The sequence below is a fragment of the Phacochoerus africanus genome, chromosome 12 (genome assembly GCF_016906955.1).
Source record: "Phacochoerus africanus isolate WHEZ1 chromosome 12, ROS_Pafr_v1, whole genome shotgun sequence".
Classification (NCBI taxonomy): domain Eukaryota; kingdom Metazoa; phylum Chordata; class Mammalia; order Artiodactyla; family Suidae; genus Phacochoerus; species Phacochoerus africanus.
Window position 1 is genome coordinate 44,637,090 of NC_062555.1, and position 26,293 is coordinate 44,663,382.

The 26,293-nt window shown below is 41.9% G+C and overlaps 1 protein-coding gene and 1 long non-coding RNA gene across 5 annotated transcripts in view; one reads left to right on the forward strand and one right to left on the reverse strand.

The window, feature by feature from the left end:
• The window catches only part of ODAD2 (outer dynein arm docking complex subunit 2), a 189,273-nt gene continuing 162,980 nt past the window's right edge, over positions 1 to 26,293 (reverse strand). For all 3 annotated transcript variants that reach the window (XM_047755183.1, XM_047755184.1, XM_047755182.1), the window contains one exon: positions 1 to 803. In XM_047755183.1, the coding sequence (XP_047611139.1) occupies positions 690 to 803 (114 nt within the window). In that variant the 3' untranslated portion in view covers positions 1 to 689. The remainder of the gene's footprint in view (positions 804 to 26,293) is intronic.
• On the forward strand, positions 182 to 24,538 carry LOC125112778 (uncharacterized). 2 transcript variants are annotated; one of them, XR_007131251.1, is made up of 5 exons: positions 182 to 245; positions 716 to 852; positions 1,803 to 1,886; positions 19,616 to 19,767; positions 24,422 to 24,538. It is a non-coding gene; the product is annotated as an uncharacterized LOC125112778 (long non-coding RNA). The 2 variants fall into 2 exon arrangements; XR_007131252.1 differs by having other exon boundaries at positions 19,636 to 19,767.

Here is a 26,293-nt window from a genome sequence, read left to right on the forward strand (position 1 = left end):
TGAGGGAAATAAAACATGCAATTGTTTATTCTTTGGAAACCCTAAAGTGAAAATCTCACTCACTGCTTATGTTTTTGTGATTTGCATTCTCTGCTACAGTGACAGTTATCCATTGTCTTCTCAGAAGTTCATAGTCTTTAGAAGAAACTTGGAACGACCTCAGGATGGTCTCCTAAGCCCAGCTGCTTAACTCCAAATTCTATTGAATAACAGTTTGCGAAATCAGCACATCTCAGAGCTCTCCGGTGGGTTGCAAACGATCACACAAACAAAACCATAGTGACAGGACAGTTAGATTGGTTTAACAGAAAGGGAATTCTAAAGACACTCGTGAATGACTGTAAAAAATGCACACCAGGAAGGCCCTATCTTTCATTAAAATTAACACAAAGACAAAAGCATTGCCAAAACAGATAGAGATAGGTATCTAGACATGCTGAATACATGTATCTCAGATTCCTGGAAAAAATGATCACAAATAGTTTGGTGTATTCCTAATAGAACAAAAATACTCATGCAAATTTTGGATAAACAGCATTCTTTGCACTTCTGAATTCCTTTGTTTTCAGTTAGACATCTGCCTGTAGAGGATTTGGTACAAAATGTTTCCCAGTTTAGGCTTCCTGGGCAGAGGAGTGACATGTTCTGTGTCGTGTAATATTTGGTCACTTGTACTGTCAGTTTGAGTTTCAAGTGTATCTCGCCTTTTCTGTAGCAAGAGCCAGCCTGCGGATGTTGGATATACAGCCAGCAGCAGCTTCTTGGAGATCCTGATCCGGGGATCCAACCATATCCAGTAGAAGCTGCCACACATGCAGGAGGGGGGAAGAAAAAGGGAATAAGAAAAAACAGGTAAAGTTAGGAAATAATGTGAAATAATGTGAAATACAAAATATTTTTTAAAGTCACCAAAAAAAGTCCAAGACATTCCATTGTGGCAAGTGCAAATATAAATGGTACTTAATCAAGAGAATTTCCCTTGTGGCTCAGTGGTAATGAATCCACCTAGTATCCATGAGGACATGGGTTCAGTCCCTGGCTCCACTCAATGGGTTAAGGATCCAGGGTTGCCATGAGCTGTGGTGTAGGTCACAGATACAGCTCAGATCTGGGGTTGCTGTGGGGCAGGCCAGCAGCTACAGCTACTATTCGACCCTAAGTCTGGGAACTTCCATATGCCATGGGTGCGGCCCTAGAAAGAAAAACAAGAAATGGTACTTAATCAGATGCAGGACTTTCTTAGGAAATCCTTAACATTTTATTTTCCGGAGCTGAGCTAGACCTGTTTCTCCTTCCTTTCTTTGGTCATCTAACTGCGAGGGCTTCTGATTTTGAAACTTCTCTTGCATCCTTTGTGGCTATCCCAGCTCCCAGGACATAGCCGACAGTGTATCAAGCCTAGACTGTTGGTGTATCCTTTTTGATGCAATCTAATCATATCAGCCCCTTGAGAGAGACCTTCATTGATTCCCAGGGCCAACTAATGACAGCCTAGTCTATCAACCTGTCCTTAAAGGATTTCTGTGCTCTGGCCTCAGTTTGCCTTCTAGACATTCACCTTTCTCCTGTTCCATCCTGTACTTCCCCACTTTTGCCTTGATTGGTGCCAGGCCTCTACCTAAAATGCCCTGGCATCTCCTCCTTTGACTTGCCATTATCTACCTTTCATGACCCAGTTAACTTTTCTACAAAGCCTCCATGGATTTCCATCAGACAAAATGCCATTTCTCCCTCATCAGAACTTGAAAAGCTTGTTTACTAAATTGTTGGTCACTACACTTATCATCTTTCCTTTTTCACAGATATTTGGATGAATGCTTTCTGTCCTTTAGATTGTAACCTCTGGCAGAATCTTATACGGATGCACAGTAGATGTCAAATGTCAGGTAAATGAAGCAGAACTTTTAAAATCTGCCAATTATAATTCTAACTAATAGCTCTGATGAAAGATTTAAAATGTAATTTGAATTGTGAGCTTTCATACAATAGCATTTGAGTACTAATGTGGATACTGTCGTAGAATGAGGATGCGTGATAAGCAAAGAAATATTGTAAGGAAAAATATTGTGGGAGTTCTCATTGTGGCGCAGCGGAAATGAATCTGACTAGGAACCATGAGGTTGCGAGGTCGATCCCTGGCCTCGCTCAGTGGGTTAAAGATCCGGCGTTGCCATGAGCTGTGGTGTGGGTCGAAGACTTGGCTCAAATCCTGCGTTGCTATGGCTGTGGCATGTAGCTCCGATTCGAAACCTAGCCTGGGAATCTCCATATGCCGCAGGTACGGGCCTAAAAAGCATAAATAAATAAGATGCAGGTGTGTGTGTGAATCTGATTTAATCTCTTAAGGAAGCACTACAAAGAGGAATTTAATATATATATATAAAAATATATAAATAAATATATATTTTGTGGCCATACATGCAGCATATGGAAGTTCCCAGGCTAGGGGTCAAATCAGAACTGTAGCTGCAGATCTATGCCACAGCCACATGGGATCTGACCTATGCTGCATCTATGACTTACCCTGCAGCTTGCAGCAGTGCCAGATCCTTAACCCACTGAGCAAGGCCAAAGATCAAACCTGCATCCTTCACTAGTTCTGGTTGTTGATTTTTAAATTTTATTTTTATAGAGGCACCTGTGGCATATGAAGTTCCTGGGCTAGGGGTTGAATCAGAGCTGCAGCTGCTGGCCAATGTCATAGCCACAGCAATGCCAGATCTGAGCCACATCTGTGACCTATGCCACAGCTTATGGCAATGTCAGATCCTTAACCCACTGAGCAAGGCCAGGAATCGAACCCACATCCTCACGGACACTATGAGTCCTTAACCCGCTGAGCCACAACAGGAATTCCTGTTGATTTTTTTAAGTCTGGGAAGCGGTAAAATGGAGTTCTGTTTGTGAACCCCCACTAGACAGCTGCCTGATACTGTGCAGTATCTCCCTTCTAGAAAAGGCTGGCTCAGACAGTAGTCAAGGGCTTTAAGGTCACAGCTCTCTGGACTTACATCCTGACTCTTCCACTTCCTGAACCTCAGAGCTCTGTCTTTTCATATGTTCAATGGGATCACCTATCTCTGAGGGTCATCCCAAAGATGGAGACATATACACACCTTTAAAATAATGCTTGACCACCTGTGTCCACAGGCTCTTTCTGTCTGTGTATCAGAATCTTTGCGCCTCGCCCCTTCCCCTCATCCCGTTTTGCTCCTTGAGTCTTGTGCAGATCCCAGGGCGCCATGTGTGAGAGGGAGAGCTGGAGAAGCACAGGCAGGGGCAGTTTACACTGGAAAGGGCAGAGGATTCCTCATGGGGGAGACGGAAAAATGATAGACAGGGAAGGAGGGAGGGAGGAGTTGCTGTCCTGTTTTGAAGACAGAGTTTGGAGAGCTTGGAGTTGGGGGTTATTTGGGGACCATCTTCAGAGAGAGAGATTGAGTGCAACAAAGATAAGAGATTTTTTTAAGAGCTTAGCACGACATGATTGTGCGCTCCAGCCTTGAGAGAGTGAAACTAGGATGACAGTTACTTTCAATTGCTCCTCGGCGGCCAGGCTTCAGTGTCCCGGACTGCATGTCCCAGGCACAGACGGACCATGAGGAGCTTGGCTTCACGCAGGTTGTGCATTTGAATCCCGTAAACCCAGAGCCCAGGACAAAGTAAGTGCTCCATAAATGCTATTCATGACCATGGTGATTATTTCACCAGTGCTGAAGTCCGGTTCTGGCATTTATTCCTTGGAGCTCTGCCCTGGTTAGTTTGAGGGGAACGAGGAAGCAGGCATTTTTTTCCCCTACGGTCAGTCTGCCCCTGTCAGCACTGGCTTCAGGCCCCACCTCATCTCTGGTTGACCTCCATGGGTACCAGGCTTCACTTGGCATCAGCCCTGGCTACTGCCACCTAGCAAGCTCCCCTGGAAAGCAGCCAGCGGCAATGGGTGAGAAAAACAAACCTGTGTTTTGCCCATGCTCCCCTCCAGACCTGGTTGTTGGTCTGTGGTCCCCTCTCCAGCTTTCCAAGAGTCAGATGCCTTTACTCCCAAACCCTGGATGCCAGTTACATAATTTCATATTATATAAACCCAGCGCATGGCGGGTGCGAAATGTAGACAGGAAGCCTAGGATGCTGTTGGCACCTGGGTGTTTGACAGAGAGCCTGTGGCACACTGGCTGTCCCAAGGTCGGCCAGGATAGGGCTGCTGAGAGAGCATGTCCTGTGCTTTCACATGTTCTATGTTCAAATACAATGTTTAATCAATGCTGGTACCTTTTATGACTCAGCTCCATAGACGACCTTGTCTGTTACCTAACTTCCTGAGGGCATTAAAATGACTACTGCTCTTTGGGGAATTCATTTTGCCGAACTTTTTCTTGCATGAACCACAAAATTTCCTTCCATATCCCATGTGGCAGTTAGTGAATCTTTAGCCCAAAAACTTGATCAGTGGAGCCCAGCAATCCAGTATTTTAAATGACAAGTTCCATCCACGTTGCTGCAGATGAGATTCTCCTACTAAGTGAAGTAAGTCAGAAAGACAAAGACAAATACCATATGATATATCTGGAATCTAATATATGGCACAAGTGAACTTAACTACAGAAAAAAAAAAAAACTCATGCACACGGAGAATAGACTTGTGGTTGCCAAGGGGGAGGGAAGAGGGAGTGGAATAGACAGGGAATTGGGGGTTCATAGATGCACACTATTGCACTTGGAGTAGGTAAGCAATGAGATCTTGCTGGAGAGCACAGGGAACTATATCCAATCACTTGTGCTGCAACATGATGGAGGTTAATGTCAGAAAAAGAATGTCTATATATGTGTGTAATCGGGTCACTTTGCTGTAGAGCAGAGGTTAACAAAACATTGTAAACTAACTGATAAAAATTGTTTGTAAATGACTAAAATATAGGCAAGGGTGGAAGATTTTAAAATAGATGAAAGGACACAAGTATGGCTTTGAAAGGTATGGGGGGACGGGCAGTGAGAACCTCTTCCTTAAACAGCACTTCAGTGACTCATTGGCCTGGAGCCATGGGTTACCTAACATTTGTACAACGTGAAATGGTTTTATTAGCTACCAAGCTTCCTCCTATGTGCCAAGCACTGCGATTTGTTCATTATTGGTTAATTTTAGCCTGCTCTGGCCATTTTCCTCTGCCAGGAATATTCTCAACCAAGGGTATAGGTTGGAAGGGTGGAATTTTCTGCATACAGAAGGTATGAGGGGCTTGGAGTTCCCATTGCGGCTCAGCGGTAATGAAACTGACTAGCACCCATGAGGATGTAGGTTCGACCCCCGGCTTTGCGCAATGGGTTAAGGATCTGGTGTTGCCTGAACTGTGGTGTAGGTCACAGACATGGCTCAGATTCCGAATTGCTGTGACTGTGGTGTGGGCTGTCAGCTGCAGCTCCAATTTAGCCCCTAGCCTGGGAACCTCCCTATGCCATGGGTAAGGCTCTTAAAAAAAAAAAAAAAAAAAGTTATGAGGGGCTTGATACTTGTGAAGACCCTCTTCTGGTGATGCTGCTCTGAACTTACTCATCCTGAATACTATTTTGCTGTCAATGAAGGTGCATCATTGCACTGTTTATACCCCCGGGGTCTGTGAAGCTAATGTTGCTTTACGAATTGAATGAGGATGAGCTACTTTCCCAAACCACTATCTGAACAACACGTACTGTATGTGGGTCTTGGTTTTTGAATCAGGTTCAAGAATATATGCTTTTATTTTTCTCAAGAACTTCACAAGCAGACGAGGGCACTTGGAGCAATGCCTTCAAATGACTATAAACAGCCACGTGATGGAAACGTAGTCTAAGAACCTGCATCTGCGGGGCAGCTAACCGAAAGTAGGGAGCAGTGTGTTTTCAAATCACTGACACAGGGCAAGGGGAAAGGTGCTACGTGATAGTGTGTGATCTTTACTTAAAAGGAGTAATTTTCTTAGGAAGGTGAGATGCAAATTGGGTGCAAGTGATTATGGAAATTGCTATGCGCTTTTTTTTCCCCCAGTAGATATTTTTTGATTGGTAGAGTTTTTCCAACTGTAAAAACATGGCAAAGCTTATGAGGAGGAAAAACACCTCAGGTTTACCTTTTTGAAGTGTTTGTTCTTTCAAAAATTTTCCTCTTTTTAATCCGCTCCCTCCCCCCAAACCCACCCAGAGACCTTACATTTATTGGGAGTTTCATATACACACTGAAGGAAAACCAGCTCCCTTGCTTTAGAACTTAATTGCACGGGGCGCCTTAAAACATCATTCAAACACATAACTTTTTACAGTGTTGGCGTGAACCAGGAGGTGGGGAGAGCGCTGTATGGATCGGCCTCAAGCAAATACAGCCTCCAGTGGCAAAGGCTTTGATCACAGGCAGAAGCCCTGCAAATGCAGCCGTGACCTGAGCCTTACATGCCCTGGAAGGTGAGACCAAGGGAGCGAGGGAATTGGTGTCTGTGTCCAATTTCTGCTTTGCTAACCGTTCCCGCCTTTACATTTCAGTCGTATGAAAAGTATGTACCAGCTTGAGTGATTACAGATTTTCCTGTGGTTTGACTTCACATTGCTGGGCGAACCCAGATTGCAAAGAGCAGTTTCATTGGAACTGGCAGCGTAAGAAATAACTGCGTGCACACTCAGTTCTGCGGGGTTTCCAGAAAGATCTGGAGTCCCCAGAGCGGATTTGAAGCCTTCTGCTGGTGCCTCCCTTTTCCAGGCACTGAGGCGAGGCATCTGCTGGCCCCGAGGCCCCCTGGCTTCCAGGCTGGCCAGGCTCTGCTGCAGAGGTTCCCTGGCGGATGCTCCCAGTCCCCACCCAGAGCCTTGATAATTCATTTCAGATGACAGTTCCCCAAAGCCCTGGGCCTCAGGACACATTTTCTATTTGCTGGTTGGGGCAAAACCTTTCATTCTGTTGCTCAGTGATGTGATGCACAGGGCTGGCCTTGTCGTGGTATCTGTCTGCCTCTGGGTGACAGGAGTATGTGCCCTGTGGTCTGATGTCCATGTCCGCACGGCTTAGAGGCCGGGAGGCTCTCTGTTCCATCCAGGGCCCTTTCTGCCCAGATGTTTCTTCACACTGGGAGGGTCTGTCCTCTGGTTTTTCTTGCAAGTTTTTTCTCACAAGCCTTCTGCTAGAGAGCTTCTGCATGCACACCCACATACCACGCATACATACACACCACACCTCATACACACACCACACACACATACACCCCACACATAGGAGATTAGAGTGCTGGGTCTGGAGTACTAGGTGGTAGAAATGGAACATACAATCAAGAGAGCCCTAACAGCCTTCTTCCAGAGAGCGCTAGAAATGCAAGGAATGGAGACTGGCTTGCTTACTGGCTGGGTCAGGAGCTCCTAGGACACACGCTGTACATCCGAGGAAAAGGAAGTGGCAGATATCCGCATGCCCTGGGTGGAAGGACGCTCATGGTGTCCGCCCAAAGGGCTTCAAGTTGCCCTTGCATTTTTCTTATCAAATGTAAAGAATATCTGTGCATCCTGAGGTTTCCAGGATAAGAATGCTGAAGAAGTGATAGGAAAGGATGGATAAAAAGATGCATTCAGGAGTTCCCAGTGTGGCTCAGTAGGTTAAGAACCTGACTTAGTGTCGGTGAGAATACAGGTTTGATCCCTGGCCTCGCTCAGTGAGTTAAGGATCTGGCGTTGCTGCAAGCTGCAGTGTAGGTTGCAGATGCGCCTTGGCTCCAGCGTTGCTGTGGCTGTGACAAAGGCTGGCAGCTGCAGCTCCATTCTGACGCTCGACCCCTGGCCGAGGAATTTCCATATGCTGCAGGTGCGGCTGAAATTAAAAGAAAAAAGATGCATACAGACATGGTTGTTTAGGATTGCATTTTGCTGTTGGATAGATCAAAGTGACAAAGATAATTCTGGGGGGTACAAAAGAAAAGGACGTTTTCATCGATGAGAGAGTGTAGTGGCTGTGAGTTCACGCTTGGGGTTCAGACAGTCTGGTTTTGATTTTCACTCCTGGACTTTCCTCAGTGGCTAGGACCTGGGGTAACTCTCCCTGGGCCTCAGTTTTCTTACCAGTAAAGTCAGGATTTGCAATAGTGCTTTTTTAATAGGAGAGGTGGGGGGGTCAGTGACATTGCAGTTACACTGCAATGCTCATAAACAATCATCTTCAGTATTCTATAATTACATATTTTTTTGCTTTTTAGGGCTGTATCTGTGGCCTATGGCAGTTCCCAGACTAGGGGTCGAATCAGAGCTGTAGCTGCCAGCCTACACTATAGGCACAGCCACGTGGGACCCGAGCTGTGTCTGCGACCTACACCACAGCTCACGGCAATGCTGGATTCCTGACCCACTGAGTGAGGCCAGGGATTGCATCTACATCCTCATGGATACTAGTCGGATTCATTTCTGCTGCACCACAAAGGGAGCTCCAGTAGTAGTATTTTTTTTTTTTTTATCACAAATTGGAGGTGGTTGTTGAGTCAAAGAGATTAACATCAAGTTTGCTGTCCGCTCACTTTCTCCACTAGAGTTCCAATCAAAGTGATCTAAATAAGCAACTTTCGTCTAATGCTATTGAAAGTAAATGTTAACAGAGGGTTTGTGGTGTCCTGTTAAGTGAACAAAACATAAGGCAAGAAGTGGCACTCATATAACTGTGTTCATTACGATACACTGATTAGTTCTTACTCAAACTGGAGTTTCCTCCTGAGTCAGCCTCTAGTCCAGAAGGACGCCAGGCTCCAAGAGACCAACAAAGACATGAAGGAGATAATTAAAATGGGGTAAGTGCTTTAGATCTGGAATATATTTGCAATGGGAAATAGGAGAAGCTGGATGAATACAGAAGCAGTCGGTGGAATTTTAAATATTCACAGAAAGGTAAGGCTAAACTATTATTTATATTATGAAAAATAGAGTTTACCCTGTGTCATTAGAATAACTGAATAAAACTAATCTACCTGCTTTGTTTTGTTCTTTGTTTTTTAGGGCCGCATCCACGACATATGGAAATTCCCAGACTAGGGGTTGAATCGGAGCTACAGCTGCCTGCCTACGCCACAGCCACAGCAACGCCAGATCTGAACCGTGTCTGTGACCAACACCACAGCTCATGGCAACACCAGATCCTTAACCCACTGAGCGAGGCCAGGGATCAAACCCACGTCCTCATAGACACCAGTCGGATTCGTTTCCCCTGTGTCACAAAGAACTCCCTCCCTCTATCTCCTTCCTGCAAACGACTATCCTATGACCACATTTGCAAAGTTGATCAGAACTCAAATGCCTTTTCAGTCAAGTATTCTTCCTACTGGGTTGGAAGATTTCAAAGTTTAAAAAAAAAAAAAAAAACTCATTCTGTGTGAAGGAATGTGGAGAAGATGGTAAAGTGAAATAAACGGATACTTTAATATTTTAGATTATTCCTATTAATCTATGCCTCTGCTTAACCTTTACAACATCTGATGATAAAAAGATGAGCACCCAGCCTGCAGCTGCTGGCAGAGGAAGGCGAGGATGACCTAGGAGAAGGTGTGATACATGATCAGGCCAAGGGGCATGAGCTTGGGGAGGCCACCTGTGTCTATTATTATCTGGATTATCTCTGGAAAGGAGCCAAGTTATACCTGTAAGGTTCTCCGAGCAAGGCCTGCTTCACATAACTGCTCTCTGGTGGTTAGCCTCAACCTCCACTGCCCCGGGCTTCGCTGGAGATGTGGGACCTGGGGCAGAGGAGGCGGAGGCACGTGGGCGGGCACCTCTGTAGAAGAGAGGGCAACGGGTTCTCAGGAGGAAGTTGTTGGGACAGAGTTCTTTGAGTCCCTGTCAGTCCTGCTCCTGTGACAGGGTCCAAGAGTTCCTTCTGGAGAAATGAGGGAGCCCCGAATGCCAGGGCTCACAGTCCTTGGGGCCCCTGGCAGCTGTGATATGGTCTGGATAACGCTAGTCCTACAGAAACACAGAAGAAGGAATAGACGGCTCTATATTTCTGCTTTGAGTCACTATGGCTTTCCTCTGGTTCTTAGTAGCTCAAGAACATTTCTGGTGGGGGTAAAATGAATCTTGAAATAGAGCAGGCAGGAACGTCATCAATATGTGGTCAGAGACAACTTAAGGATGACCTAGAATGGGAGCTGGGTTTGTTGACTTTCTCTTTGAAGGTTTAAAAGACTTTTAAAAAATAGTACAAGAATCATCCTGTCCTCCAGTAGCTTCTGAAAACATGTTCAAAGGAGGGGAACCTCTTAAGACGTAACATGTCTTCTTTCATACCTGATTTAACAGTTTGCCTGGGAAGAGAATTGTAGGTTGGAAGTAATTTTTGAGGCGTTGGAAGTGTTTTGAAGGCATTGCTGCATTTTCTGCTTGCTTCTAGTGTTTCTGTTGGAAAGTCCAAAGTGATTCTTGATGTTTGGTTGTGAGTGCTCTCTCAATCTCTTTATCTATCCCCCTCTCAATCTCTTCCTCTCTCTCTCTCTCTCTCCCTCTCAATATCTATTTATCCCTCTCTCTCGATCTCTCCCTCTCAATATCTTTCTTCCCCTTTCTTTCCCTTGACCCTGCCACCCAGTTCTAGACACACTTGGTGTGCTACTAGTTCCTGCTGTTTTGAGGCTTCTACATTGTAAACTGGATTTTTGTCTTCGTTGCCCCACTGTCAGCGTTGCATTCGGATTCCTCAGATCTGCTGGGCTCTTCCACTGAATTTCAACACATAAGATGTTATTTTCTCCTTTCCAGTTCTCTAATACTTCTTGTCCCCTGCTGGTCTTTAAAAAAGTCTCTTGAATGTAACATTAGCAGATTTCAAAAGGAAGAAAAATTAGACTCAGGAGTTTAATTTGCTGTCTTATTTGGAAAAGTCCATAGGTTTTCTCCAGACTCTGGGAAAATTGCCCTCTTGTTATCAACTCTGGATGCAGTGCCTGCATTTAACTTGGGTTATTTCCCTTTAGGAAGAGGTTGAACATCTGTGTGGTTGTCTGTTCCTATAGTTAAATCACTTTTGTGAGAGAATATTTAGAAGTAAATTTTTCTTGGAGAGAAGTTTTATATATGAATTATACACACACACACCCACAGTTATTCTTCAGTATCCACCGGGGATTGGTTCTAGTACCTGCCATGGAAACCAAAATCCACAGATGCTCGAGTTCCATAAAGTGGCCCCCCACATCCATAGAATCAACCAATGGCAGATCATAGCATCCTGGAGAATTGCTGAAAAACATCTGCACACAAGTGGACCCACACAGTTCTAACTCACGTTATTCAAAGTCAACTGTGTGTGTGTGCCGGTGTGTATAGTTACATATATATGGTGAATATAAATTGTATATATGAATATATTAATCAAATAGAGTGGAATAAGATTCACGTCATTTGTGACGCCTTCAAAATTCAAGGCTCCAGCTCTGACCTGAACTCAGGCGATTTCAACTGCCTGGTTGGCATCTCCACTTGGATACAAAAATACACATTAAATTTTATGTGGACAGAGAGTTCCCATTGTGGCACAGCAGAAATGAATCTGACTAGGAACCATGACGTTGCGGGTTTGATCCCTGGCCTTTCTCAGTGGGTGAAGGATCCAGCATTGCCATGAGCTGTGGTGTAAGCCGGCAGCTACAGCTCCCGATTCGACCCCTAACCTGGGAAACTCCATATGCCGTGGGTGTGGCCCTAAATAAAATTGTGACTTAAAATGACATTTCATCTCAGTTTGACTCAATAATGTCACTTGTAGCCGTGGACCTTGGCCTCCTTAATTCCATTGATCTTCACTTCTACTCTGCATTAACTAGTTAACTTTTCCCATGGTTACACTTGAGCCTTGTTAATACCAGCGGCCATTCCATCTCTGCCTCTAAGTGTCCTCTAATGGAAATTTCATGTTCTCAAAGGGACAGAATGGGGCCAGGGACCAAGAACAACAGGAAGTGCTTCTCTCTCTTCACAGACTCCTGGATCTAGACAACACACTCTGATCTGCCATGTCAGCTGCTTTCCTGTCCCTAGGTTTTGCTCTCTTTTCTCTACCATTCTCCTGTCATACTGGTATTACACTTTGAAATCCTGGAACTCAGCCGGGCTTCTGGATGACGCACAAAAATTGCAGCAATGATACCCACATCCATGGTCTCCCATCTCCACAGGCTCTCGCTTGCGATCCATGTAGGTATCTCTCTCATCAACTTTCTTCTGCTACAGCAACTAGTTCAAACCATCTCTATTCTCAAATTACCGAGCCCTCTACTTCAGGTCCCTCCCTCTCAGCATGTGCCTTTGCTCTTGCTTGATGGGAAAAACAGAATCACACAAAGAGAAATTGCCCGACTCCTTGCCATCAAACTCATGGATTTCCACTGCAGTGCGCTCATCCTTTCCTCCCTGCCATCTATCATGCACTAGAGATGTCCCTCCTCTAGGTTAAATTAATCTCCTTCCCTCAGGCTTTGCATTCCCCTACCTCTCCACCTCTCCTGGAAGCTCATTTCACCATTATTTCCACTCGTATCCAGTATCTTCACTGCCTCCCCTTTCTTCCTGCACTGCAAGTTAAGTGTGCTCAAGTCCCCTTACCTCTCCTTCCAGCTCTCTCTTTCTCTTTTTAAGGACCACGTCTGTGGCATATGGAGGTTCCCAGGCTAGGGGTCAAATTGGAGTTGTAAACACTGGTCTACACCACAGCCACTCCAGATCTGAGCCATATCTGTGACCTACACCACAGCTCACAACAACTCTGGATTATTAACCCACTGAGCAAGCCAGGGATCATACCTGTATTCTCATGGATACTAGTCAGATTTGTTTTTGCTGAACCCCAACAGAAACTCCTCCACCTCTCATTCTTGCACCTTCTTTTTCTCAGCCAAACTTTTCGAAGAGTGGCTTTCACATGCTGCATCCACTTCCTCACTTTTTTTTTTCTCAGCTGCTCCTATAGCATGCAAAAGTTGCCAGGATAGAGAGCAAAGCCACACCATGGCAGCAATTCAAGCCACAGTGTGTCAATGCCAGGTCCTTAACCTGCTGAGCCATGAGGGAACTCCCATTTCCTCACCCCTTTTCAAGGTTGTTAGGAATCCCTTTGCTTTGAATCCACCACACACTTTTGGTTCTTGCCATTATTCATTTTTCAATAACATCCTTCCCATTGGTCCAGCACCTGTTCTTAAAACAGTTTCTTCTCTTGACTTCATTAAAAATAGCATTTTCCTTGTTAAAACCCAAGTGATCATCACAATAGACACAGAAAAAGCATTTGACAAAACCCAACATCCATTCAAGACAAAAACTCTTAATTACCAAAGTGGGTATAGAGGTAATATATACCCACTTATTACAAACCCACAGCCAATATAATACTCAACAGAGAAAAGCTGATAGCCTTTCTGCTAAAATCTGGAATAAGACAAGGATGCTCACTGTCACCACTTTTATTCAATAAAGTATTGGAAGTCCTGGCCACAGCAATCAGACAAATAAAAGGTATCCAAATTGGAAGAGGTAAAATTTTTGCTACATGCAGATGACATAATATTACATATGGAAAACCATAAAAACTCCATACAAAAACTACCTGATCTGATGAACAAATTCAGCAAAGTATCAGGATACAAGATTAACATTCAGAAATCAGTTTCATTCTGTATGCTAACAATGAAATACCAGAAAAAAAATGTAAAAACCATACCTTTTAAAATCACACCCCCCCAAAATAAAATACTAGGAATAACACTGACCAAGGAAGTTGAAATTCTTAAATGCTAAGAACCATAAAACATTAATAAAAGAAATTAAAGAGTCAAAGAAATGGAAAGATATCCCATGCTCCTGGACTAGATGAATTAATATTGTTAAAATGGTCGTACCATCCAAAGCAATCTACAGATTGAATGTAATCCGTATGAAATTCCCCATGCCATTTTTCACAGAACTAGAATAAATAATCCAAAAGCTTATATGGAATTGTATAAGACCCAGAATTGTCAAAGCAATTCTGAGATGGGTTAAAAAGAAAAGGGCAAGAGGCATAACTCTCCCAGACTTCAGGTGATATTACAAAGTTACAGTAACCACAACAGTGTGGTATTGGTACAAAAACAGGCATACAGATCAATGGAATATAATAGAAAGCCCAGAAAAAAACCCAGAAACCTACAGTCAATCTTTGACAAAGGAAGCAAGAATATAAAATAGGAGAAAGTCTCTTCAGTAAGTGCTGCTGGGATAACTGGACGGCAGCATGTAAATCAGTGAAACTAGAGCACACCCTCACACCATGCACAAAAATAGACTCAAAATGGCTCAAAGTCTTAAACATGAGAAATGACATCATAAAACTCCTAGAAGAGAACATAGGCAAAACATTCTCTTGACGTAAACTGTACAAATGTTTTCTTAGATCAGTCTCCTGATGGCAATGGAAATAACAAAAATAAACAATTGGGACCTAATCAAACTTTGCACAGCACAGGAAACCATAAACAAAATGAAGACTTAATGGGAGAAAATAGTTTCAAATGATACAACCAACAAAGGCTTAATCTCCAAAATATACAAACTCGCATAACTCTACAACAAAATGAATAATGGGCAGAAGACCTAAATAGACATTTTTCAAAGACAACATATGAATGGCCAGCAGGCACATGAAGAAATGCTCAACATCACTAATTTTTAGAGAAATGCAAATCAAAACTACAATGAGGTACCATGTCACACTGGGTCAGAATGGCCATCATTAATAAGTTGACAAATACCAAATGCTGGAGAGGGTATGGAGGAAAGAGAGCCCTCCTACACTGCTGGTGGGAATGCAAATTGGTACAACCACTAATGAAAATAATATGGAGGTTCCTCAGAAAACTAAAATTAGAACTACCCTATGATCTAGCAATCCCACTCCTGGGTATATATCTGGGCAAAACTATAATTCAAAAAGATACATGCATGTTCATAGCAGCACTATGCACAGTAGCCAAAACATGGAAACAACCTAAATGTCCATTGACAGATAAATGGATTAAGATGTGGTATGTGTGTGTGTGTATATATATATATACACACACACACACACACAATGGAACATTAACCATAAAAAGAACAAAATACTGCCATCTGCAGCAATATGGATGCAGTTAGAGATTGTCTTTCTAACTTACTTAGTATGATAAATATAATAGTACTTATATGCAGAATCCAAAATATGGCACAAATGAATCTATCTTCAAAACAGACTCACTGATGTGGAGAATAGACTTGTGGTTGCCAAGTGGGAGGGGGGAGGCTGTGGGAGGGACTGTAAATTTGGGGTTAGTAGATGCAAACTATTACATTTAGAATGAATAAACAAAGTCCTACAGTATAGCACAGGGAACTATATCCAATCTCCAGGGATAAACCATAATGGAAAATAATATATAAAAAGAATGTATATATATATATATGTATAACAGTCACTTTGCTGTATAGCAGAAATTGGCATAACATTGTAAATCAGCTATACTTTAGTTTTAAAAATAGCATGTATCTGATTTGTTTGGATTTTCCCCTTTAATACTCTAAAAGCTGCTATTGTAGAATACTCTTCTTTTCCCATCATGGTATAACTCGGGATATCACATTATGTTCCCAACTGTATTATTTTTTTCTTTTCTCTGAACCCCTCCAAGTGAAATGTCATATACTCTCACTTCATGAATAATTGCTCTCAAATCCAAGTCTTTAAGGCTTCATATATATACACATATATATAAAATTTGTCTACATGTGATATATATAATATATATATATACACATATATAAATCACATCTTTACTTCATATCTTCCAAGATGTTCAAAGCTAATTTCAAACCCCACATATCTATCAGCAGATTTTTCAGCCTAAACTTTACAGGCCAGAAGGGGTGGCACGACATAGTCAGTGTTGAAAAAAACTTCCAATCAGTAATTCTTTACCCAGCAAATTTATCATTTAAAATTGAAAATGAGATTAAGAGTTTTACATATAATCAACAGCTAAAGGAGGAGGAGTTCCCATCATGGCACAGCAGAAACAAATCTGACTAGGAACCATGAGGTTGTGGGTTCAATCCCTGGCCTTGCTCAGTGGGTTAGGATCTGGCATTGCTGTGAGCTGTGGTGTAGGTCACAGATACACCTTGGATCTGGCATGGAGGTGGCACAGGCCAGCAGCTGTAGCTCCAATTAGATCCCTAGCCTGGGAACCACCATATGCTGCAGTGCAGCTCTAAAAAAAGAGACAAAGATATAAAAATTTAAAAAATAAAGCATGAAGTTCCCTGGTGACGTAGTGGTTAAGGATCAGGCATTGTCACTGCCGTGGCACAAGTTTGATCTCTGGTCTGGGAACTTTCACATGCTACAAGTGTGCCCTCCCCAAACATATATGTATATAAATATATATACATATATATATATAAATATATATATATATATATATATATATATATATATATATGACATGATCAGGGGAATAGAAACAAAGTTCTAGGATGTGTTCAAATTTGTTGTCAACCTAAAGCAGACTATTATATATACAGAGTGTTATGTGCCAACCTCAAGGTAACCTCAAAGCAAATGCCTTGCAGTAATACACAAAAGAACCTGAACATAATAACACTTTAAGAAATCCATGAAACTATAAAGACAGAAAAAGAGGAAAGAAATAGAACTATGAACCAGAAAACAAGTAACAATGGTAATAAGTACGTACCTATCTATTACTACTTTATTATTACTTTTTGCCTTTTTGAGTTTTCTAGGGACACTCTCGAGGCATATGGAGGTTCCCAGGCTAGGGGTCGAATCGGAGCTGTAGCCACCAGCCTACACCACAGCCACAGCAACATGGGATCCAAGACGTGTCTGTGACCTACACCACAGCTCACGACAAAGCTGGATCCTTAACCCACTGAGCAAGGCCAGGGATCAAACCCTCAACCTTATGGTTCCTAATCAGATTCATTAACCACTGAGCCACGACAGGAACTCTTCTATTATTACTTTAAATGTAAATGGACTAAATGCTCATATCAAAGACATGGAGTGACTAAATGGATGAAAAAAGACCCAATTACACACTTTTATAAGAGACTTCAGAAGCAAGGACGCAAACACACTGAAAGTGAAGGGATGGAGAAAGATATTTCACACAAATGGAAATGAAAAGAACATTGGGATAGCTATACAGATAAAATGGACTATAAAACAATGGCCCATTATGTATGGGCATTACATAATGATAAAGATGTTAATCCAGCAAAAAGAACATTTATCAATATATATGCACCCCAAATAGGAACCCAGATATATTTAAAGTGAATATTAATAAGCTCAAAGGGAGAAACTGACAGCAATACAATAACAGTAGGGAGCTTTAGCACCCTACTTATATCAATGGATAGATCATTGAGACAGAAAATCAACATGAAATCTTGCTGTAATATAGCATAATTCTGTAAATAGCATATGAGACCAGATATATTTAATGGATTTATACAGAACATTCCACCCAAAAGAACAAGAACATACATTCATTTCAGTGTACATAAAGCACTCTCTAGGACTGATCACGTTAGGCCTGAAAACAAGTCTCAAGTAATTCAAGAAGACCGAAATCATATCATTTTTTTTTTCTGACCACAATGGTATAAAACTAGAAATCAATTACAGGAAGAAAATTAGAAAAACCATAAATGTGAAGGTTAATATGCCACTTATCAACCAATGGGTCATTGAAGAAATCAAAAGAGAAATAAAAAATATTTATAGACAAATGAAAATAGAAGTATGCCATACCAAAGTCTATGAGATATAGCAAAAGGGGCTCTAAGAGAAAAGTTCATAGTGATACAAACTTAGCAAATAAGTTATCCAACTTTACATCTAAAAGATCTAGAAAAAGAGCAAATGAAGCCCAAAGTTAATGGAAGGAAATAATAAATAGAGTAAAAAGATAATAGAAAATATCAATGAAATTAAGAGCTATTTCTTTGAAAAGATAAATTTGACAAACCATTAGCTAGATTTATTAAGAAAAGAGGGGCCTAAAATCAGAAATGAAAGAGCAGTAACAACTAATAGCAAAGAAATACAGAGGGGCATAAGAGACTACTAAGGACAGCTATACACCAACAAAACTGAATCATGAAGAAATAGAAAATATAGACTGATTACTAATAGACTGATTTCTACTAAGAATATTGAATCAGTAATCAAAAACCTCTCAACATACTAAGCCTAGGGCCAGATGGCTCCCTAGTAAATTAAACTAAACATCCAAAGATTAAATACCAATCCTTCTCAAACCATCCCCCCCAAAATGAGGAAAAGACACTTCCAAACTCATTTGACAAGGCCAGCATTACCCTGATACAAAAACCATTGAAAAATACCACTACAAAAAAAAAAAAAATATATATATATCATAGGCCAACATCCTTGATGAACATAGAGGCACAAATCCCCAACAAAAGCTACAGTAATCAAAACAGTGCAGTTTTGCATAAAAACAGACACAGAGCTTGATGGAACAGAATAGAGAGCCTACAAATAAATCTACATATATATGGATAATTAATTTACAGCAAAAGAGTCACGAACATACACACAGAGAAAGGATGGTCTCTTCAATAAATGATGTGAACACTGGACAGCCATAGGTAAAAGAATGAAAGCAGACTATTGTACACCATACGCAAAAATTAATTCAAACGGATTAAAGATTTGCATGTAAGACCTGAAACCATAAAATTCCTAGAAGAAAACATAAACACAGATAGTGAGCTCTTTGACATTGTTCTTAGTGACATTTTTGTGGATCTGACTTCAAAGGCAAGGGAAACAAAAGCAAAAATAACCAAATGTGACCACATCAAACTAAAAAGCTTCTGCACAGCAAAGGAAACTGTCACCAAAACGAAAAGGCAACCTACTGAACATGAGTAGATATTTTTGAATCATATAATCAACAAGGGTTTACATCCAAAATATACAAAGGATGCATACAACTCAACAACGAAGAAGCAATCTGATTAAAAAATAGGCAGAAGACCTGACTAGACATTTTTCCAAAGAAGACATACAGATAGCCAACAGGCACATGAAAATATGGTCAATATTCCTAATTGTTAGGGAAGTGCAAATCAAAACCACAGTGAGATATTACCTTGCACCTGTTAGAGTGGCCGTTATCAGAAAGTAAGTGTTGGTGAGTGTTGGAGACCACTGAACTGCTGAACTCTGCAGAAGGCAATTATCTGCTGATGCAGAGTTCTAAGGCACAGAATCTCCTTCAAAGACAAGGTAGGGAGTTATGCATAAACCATGATATTCTATATGCAGCTGCACTATGCCCTAGAGGCATGCACCGGTGCCAATAGTTTCCTTCGTTACTCACTAAGAGGTAGCTTTGTCATTGCCTATGCTTGATTTTGCTCACTAACCTACGTAGGTCACGTTCTTTAATAAATGGCATGTGGGCTAAAGCCTAGGCACCTTTGTTCTGTGGAACAGAGTGTCTCCTGGTCCCCCACTTCCTAAATGTAAGACTCTTGTGTGTTTTGTTGTACCACGCCATTCCTCCTTCAGGATCTCCTGTTGCCCTGCAGCTCTGGATGCGGCAGAGTGGCACCCAACGTGGGGCTGGAAGAGGTCTGCTATGAGCAGAGAAAGTGAAACTACAGATGACAGACAGTAGCCTTGCAGGAGACAGTAGCCTTGCACTCGACAGAGTTGCAATGGTGAGTAGGCAAGTAGAAAAAAACCAAGATAACAATGGGGCCGAATCAATCATAGGAAACTAAACATTGTATTCAGTTGCTTAAATGTATGTTGAAACAGTCAGGGGCTGAGGTAATAGAGTCTATCTAAGATAGAGGAATTGTTAGAAGCCATTAGCAAATATAACCCTTGGTTTCCAGGCAAGGGTACTGTAGACTCAGAATGTTGGGCTCTCATGGGAGAAAATTTAAAGTGTGCCCATTGTCTGGGACCTCTCTGTTTCTTTTTTTTTCTACATGGGAACTAGTAAGACATGTTTTGGAACTCTTTCAGGAGCATAAAAAAAAGCCTATGCCTTCTGCTCCCCTGCAGACTAATCCCTTTCTTGATGACAGTTTAAATAAGCCTTTAGCTGTGGAGGCAACACCAAGTCCCTTTCAATCGGCCTTAAAATCTGCTAGTCTAAAGGATTGGACCTTTTTAGCATCCCCTATAACTATCGCCCCCAATCCTCAAGTCCCAGGACAAAATATCCATACCCATAACCCTTTTGATTTTAAAGCTCTTAAAGCTCTTCGGGATAGTGTAATACAGAATGGAGTTAAAGCTCCCTTTGCTATGAGTCTGGTAGAAAGCATGGGGACACTTCAGCTTCCCCTATGGGATTGGCATATGATAGCCAAAGCCACCCTAGATGGCAGAGACTATTTAATTTTGGAAGTCTAGTCTTTCAGATTTTTGTCAGGAGCAGGCTCACTTAAATCAAAGAAATAAAGTTCCAATCACTTTTGAAATGTTGGTTGGGAGAGGCCCTTTTCTTGATGTAGCAAACCAGTTGACTTATGATCCTCAAGCGTATGAGCAGTTGAGCCTGGGAACCCAAAGAGCATGGGTGACAATTTCTGAGAGAGGAAATCCACAAGGATCTTTTGTACAATGGCTTCAAGGCCCTGCAAAACCTTACCCACAATTTGTGGACCGCCTAACTCCAGTGGTACATCATCAAATAGCATATTCTCAGGCAGCTGATATTTTAATTAAACAATTCCCATATGAAAATGCAAATAAAGACTGTAAAAGGTTAGTGGTCCCTGTAAGAAATTCGGGAGGCATCTCTGATTTTATTAAGGTGTGTCAAGATGTAGGGAGTACAGGTCATACTCAAGCAATGCCTGCAGCAGCGTTGAAAGAACACTTGGCAGCTCAGGAAAGAAATGCTTTACCTGTGGAAAGGCAGGATGCTTTCAGAGAGAATGCGGAGCCCACTCAAAAGAAAAGGCACCCCCTGCAACAGGATCATCTCCAGGACCTAGTCATAACCCTGGTTTCTGTCCTCGTTGTCAGAAAGGAAATCATTGGGCTAATCAATGTCAATCTAAGTGTCACCAAAATGGCACCGTGCTCACAGCTTCGGGTGTTGGGAAACAGGAAGCCCTGGCCCGTCAACCAAGGAGGGCATTTGTGGCTCAAACTGAAGAGGAATCCAATCCCTTACAAGGGCCACTCTTGGCAGCACAGGATGGACTTACCCTGCGCCACAGCAGCAGTTTTAACATACAAACAGAGCATTCAGGCTATCCCTACTGGAATTGCTGGCCCTCTTCCTCCTGATACAGTAGGCCTCATTACAGGGAGAAGTGGCTTAACCATGAAAGGCTTATAAGTTTTGCCTGTGGTAATTGATGCAGACTATCAGGGAGAAATGGAGATGATAGGAAGGTCACATACCATTCATACTATTACAGCCAGGAATGAGAACTGCTCAATTGTTACTGCTGCCCTATCTTAAGATAGGAAAGAGTTACCAGAGAGAAAGGGGAACATCAGGATTTGGAAGTTCAGGGACTTCTCAGGTCTTTTGGACTCAGGAAGTCACAACGGAATGTCCACAAATGACTACTGAGGTTAATGAAAAAAATATAAGGGGATTAACAGATACTGGAGCTGATGTTTCCGTGGTTTGTTATAGTGATTGGCCTCCCGCATGGCCTTTAATTACCCCCGAAATGAAGTTGAGGGGATTAGGAGTTCTGACTACAGTCCATCAAAATCAGCAGATGCTTTCCTGGGTTGGACCAGAAGGAAAAATGGGTTATTTTAAACTTTATGTTGCTGATATACCCATCACTTTATGGGGAAGAGCTCTTCTTTCTGCTGCAAGACTTAAATTAACAACTGCGGATATCTGTTGTGGCGATTCTAATGAGTCTTCCCGTGGATGGAAATTAACGGAAAAATTAGGATACCAAAAACAGGTTTAGGAAAAAATAATCAAGGCATAAAAGAACCTATAAACTTGCCCATTAAGCTTAATAAACATGGAATAGGATTTGATGAGGATTTTTCAGAGGGGCCATTGAAAATTCTCTGCTAGCCCATGCAGATCGTATACAGTGGATTTAATGATGATCCGGTTTGGGTAGATCAATGGCCCCTAACTCAGGAAAAATTGACTAAAATACATGAGTTAAGAGCTCAGGAATTGCAAGCTGGACACACTGAGGAAACGAACAGCCCATGGAATACTCCTATTTTTACTCTTCCTAAAAAATCAGGTAAATGGAGGCTAGTACATGATTTAAGAGAAATTAATAAAACAGTGTACACTGTGGGAGCCTTACAACCAGGCTTGCCTTCTCCTATTGCAATTCCCTTAGATGGGGCCTTAACTGTTATAGATTTAAAAGATTGTTTTTTTTTCACCTTACCATTAGCCCTTCAAGATAAATGTAGATTTGCTTTCTCTCTTCCTGCTTTAAATAACAAAGCACCTATGAAACAATATCAATGGAAAGTAATTGCCACAGGGCATGAAAAACAGCCCTACAACGTGCCAAAAATTTGTGGTTCAAGCCTTAGCTCCTGTTACTTAAATATCCCAAAGCATATATTATCCATTACATGGATGATATTCTCCTCTCTGCTCCAAAAGAACAAGTTTTTCACATCATGCTCGATACCAAAGTCTATCTTAATGAAAAGGGGCTTATGATAGCCCCAGGTAAAATTCAAAAAGCCCCTCCATTTCAATATTTAGGAACTTTGACAGAAGGCTGTACTATTTGGCCACAGAAAATGCAAATTTGGATTTCTGAGTCTCTGATAAAATGATACAGAGTTCCAGATGAGCTCAGTGATCTCTAGATCTGGGAAAATGCAGCAAGAGGGGATATTTTCCTGGACCATAACAGACTAGGAAGATAGGTGGTCCAGAGACTCTTGGCTACTGTTAATAAGGTCCAGTCCAGTAATAGCACATTGAGCTGCCTATCGGCGAAATCTTTGCCAGATCTAGAAATATTCATTCCTAGCACCATGGGACGAAATGGCCTCCCCAAACTATGGTTGAAATTATGACCATGGCAGAGCCTTGGGAACTGAAGTTTGGTGTTTGTCATCAGCCTCTATGTGGAATAAAACATGAGCTACTGCAGCTGTCAACCCGCAGCACCCCCCTGAGCGAAGCTCCATGTGGAGATCAGGAGGGAGGCACTCTGTGCTCTAGGAAAATGATAGCACAGGCCTTCAGATTGTCAGATTTTAGGTAAGGATTTTAATGGACCCAGAGTCTTGCATCTTCTCATATTTAGAAAAGCAGAAATCATTCACAGTGGCATCTGCATTGGCCATTAGAAGAGGCAGAGTGGAATAGCTGTGGGTCAGACATCCAAGGTAATACTAGGAAATATTATGGGAGTAATTTTAGACAAGTCTTTGTATTGCTGAGAACTTAAGGTGTATGTGCCCTGTCAGACTTGAGGCCACCAGCTGTCCTCAAAGTGGCATCAGCTGGCAGCTGCACCCATACATTTTGAAGGTCTCCTCTGATAACAGAAAAGAGGCAGCATGTATAATGACCAATATAGCTCCTGCTAATTACATGTCAATAACACATCAAACATTAAAACCAACTTAGATAAAACTACACGCCTCCTTCAACAGTAGCGGTGTCAACCTATATCGCAAACCTCTATTTAACCTTATTTTTCTTTTCTTCCCATCCTCTATAGTAGGAAACTACCATGTCCAGCCACCCAGTATTCGTTGCTCCTAGCCAGCAGGAAGTAGCTACAGATGAGAGGTCTATTGCCCTATCCCATATTTAAAAAAAAAAAAGAGGATGGAATGATAGCTTCCCAGGAGGATGGAGACAGACCCCCACCCTCTGAATGTCACCATTCACCTTGGAGACCTGCTGTGGACATGGGTACAGCCCAGCACAAGATCTACATCCTGTCCCAGAATGTGAAGCATAGATTAACCACCTACAAGGATTCACTGCCCTTTGTCACGGGACTCAACCACCTACCCCTTCCTTGTCCTTCCCCTCTTGCCTCTTCATCATTGTTGTTTGAGAATTCAAATATTTCTTTTTTCTTTTCTTTTCTTTTTTTTTTTTGCTTTTGCTTTTTAAGGCTGCACCAGTGGCGTATGGAGGTACCCAGGCTAGGGGTTGTAAAGTGGCAGCCACCAGCCTATACCACAGCCACAGCAATGACAGATCCAAGCCACATCTGTGACCTACACCACAGCTCATGGCAACATCAGATCCTTAACCCACTGAGCGAGGTCAGGGATCAAGCCCACAACCTCATGGTTCCTAGTCAGAACTCCCCAAATATTTCTTTTATTCTTCACTCTATTCGTATTTTCTCTTTTGTGTGTGGTCTACAGACTCATGTTGATCCAGAGAAACCAAATGAACGCCCTGCAATCAAAATTTACTATGACTGTTCTTATGCAGCAAATAAATAAAAAGGGGGAGGTGTTGGAGACCACTGAACTGCTGAAGACTGCAGAAGGCAAATATCTGCTGAGGCAGAGTTCTAAAGTACAATTTCTCCTTCAAAGACAAGATAAGGGAGTTATGCATAAACCATGCTATTCTATACCTGCGCTATGCCCTAGAGGCATGCACCAGTGCTAATAGTTTCCTTTCTCTAAGAGCTAGCTTTGTCATTGCCTATGCTTGATTTTGCTCACTAACCTGCCTTAGGTCACCTTCCTTAATAAATGGCATGTGGGCTAAAGCCTAGGCACCTTTGTTCTGTGGAACAGAGTGCCTCCTGGTCCCCCACTTTCTAAATATAAGAGTCTTGTGTGTTTTGTTCTACTGCACAGTCCCTCTTTCAGGATCTCTTGTTGCCCTGCAGTGCTGGATGAGGTAGGTGAGGATGTGGGAAAAAGGGAATCCTCATGCTCTGTTGGTGGGAATGTAAATTGCCACAGCCACTATGGAAAACAGCTTGGAGATTCCTCAAATAAATCAATAGAACTTCTATATGATCCAGGAATTCCACTTCTGCAATTTATCTAAAGAATACAAAACACTAATTTAAAAAGAATATTCAGTCCTATGCTCATTGTAGATTATTCACAGTAGTCAAGACTTGGAAACAATCTAAGTGTCTACACACAACACAAAATGGAATACTCCTCAGCCCTAATAAAGAATAAAATCTTAAAATTTGTGACAGCATGGATGGACCATAAAAGTATTATGTCAAATGAAATAAGTCAGAAAGAGATAGACAAAGAGTATGATTTTACTCATATGTGGATCTAAACAAAGAAACAAAAAGAAAACAGTAAAAACCTCATAGGTACAGAGAAGAGATGGGTGGTTATGAGAGGGGAAGGGGGTTGGAGGTGGGAGAAACAGGTGAAGGAGGTCAATCGTTTGGTGGTAGATGGCAACTAGACTTTGGTAGTGATCATTCTGCAGTGTATAAAGATGTTGAGTTCCCGTCGTGGCTCAGTGGTTAACAAATCCGACTAGGAACCATGAGGTTCCGGGTTCGATCCCTGGCCTTGCTCAGTGGGTTAAGGATCCGGCGTTGCTGTGAGCTGTGGTGTAGGTCGCAGGTGCAGCTTGGATCCCACGTTGCTGTGGCTATGGCATAGGCTGGGCTACAGCTCTGATTAGAACCCTAACCTGGGAACCTCCATATGCCTCAGGTGTGGACCTAGAAAAAGGCAAAAAGACAAAAAAAAAAAAAATAAAGATGTTGACTTATAATGTTGGACACCTGAAACTTATATAATGGTATATGACTATTTTACTTCGAGAAAAATTCAAGATAGCATATGCAGAAGTTAGAGGAAATAGCTGATGTCAGATTTTCCAGCTTCTGCAGGAAAAAAAAAAACGAGATCATGAGTGCAGTGGGTAGGAATAGCCTGAGAAGAAATACTGAAATACCAGAGAGGAGATGTTTATACTGAAGTGGCTGCAGGTAAGTTTACAGGTGTGACATTAGAAGTTGAGTTATTTTATGCCTATAACCTCCGCTTCCTTTTTAATATAGAAGGCTGGCTCACATGAGTAATATCCCTACTTATACACAAACTCAATATTCAAAATTTCTTAGCTTGATAAGATCATTTCACATCAAAATATTTAAAACAGTAAGAGAGATGCACTCCTTATTAAAAGACAATTAATTATATAAAGGCCTTTTCCATGGAAGAATTTTATTTTGGTTTACAACTTTGCTCTAGGAAATGCTAAGCATTTTTAAAATTGGAGTCAATCTATAAAATTGA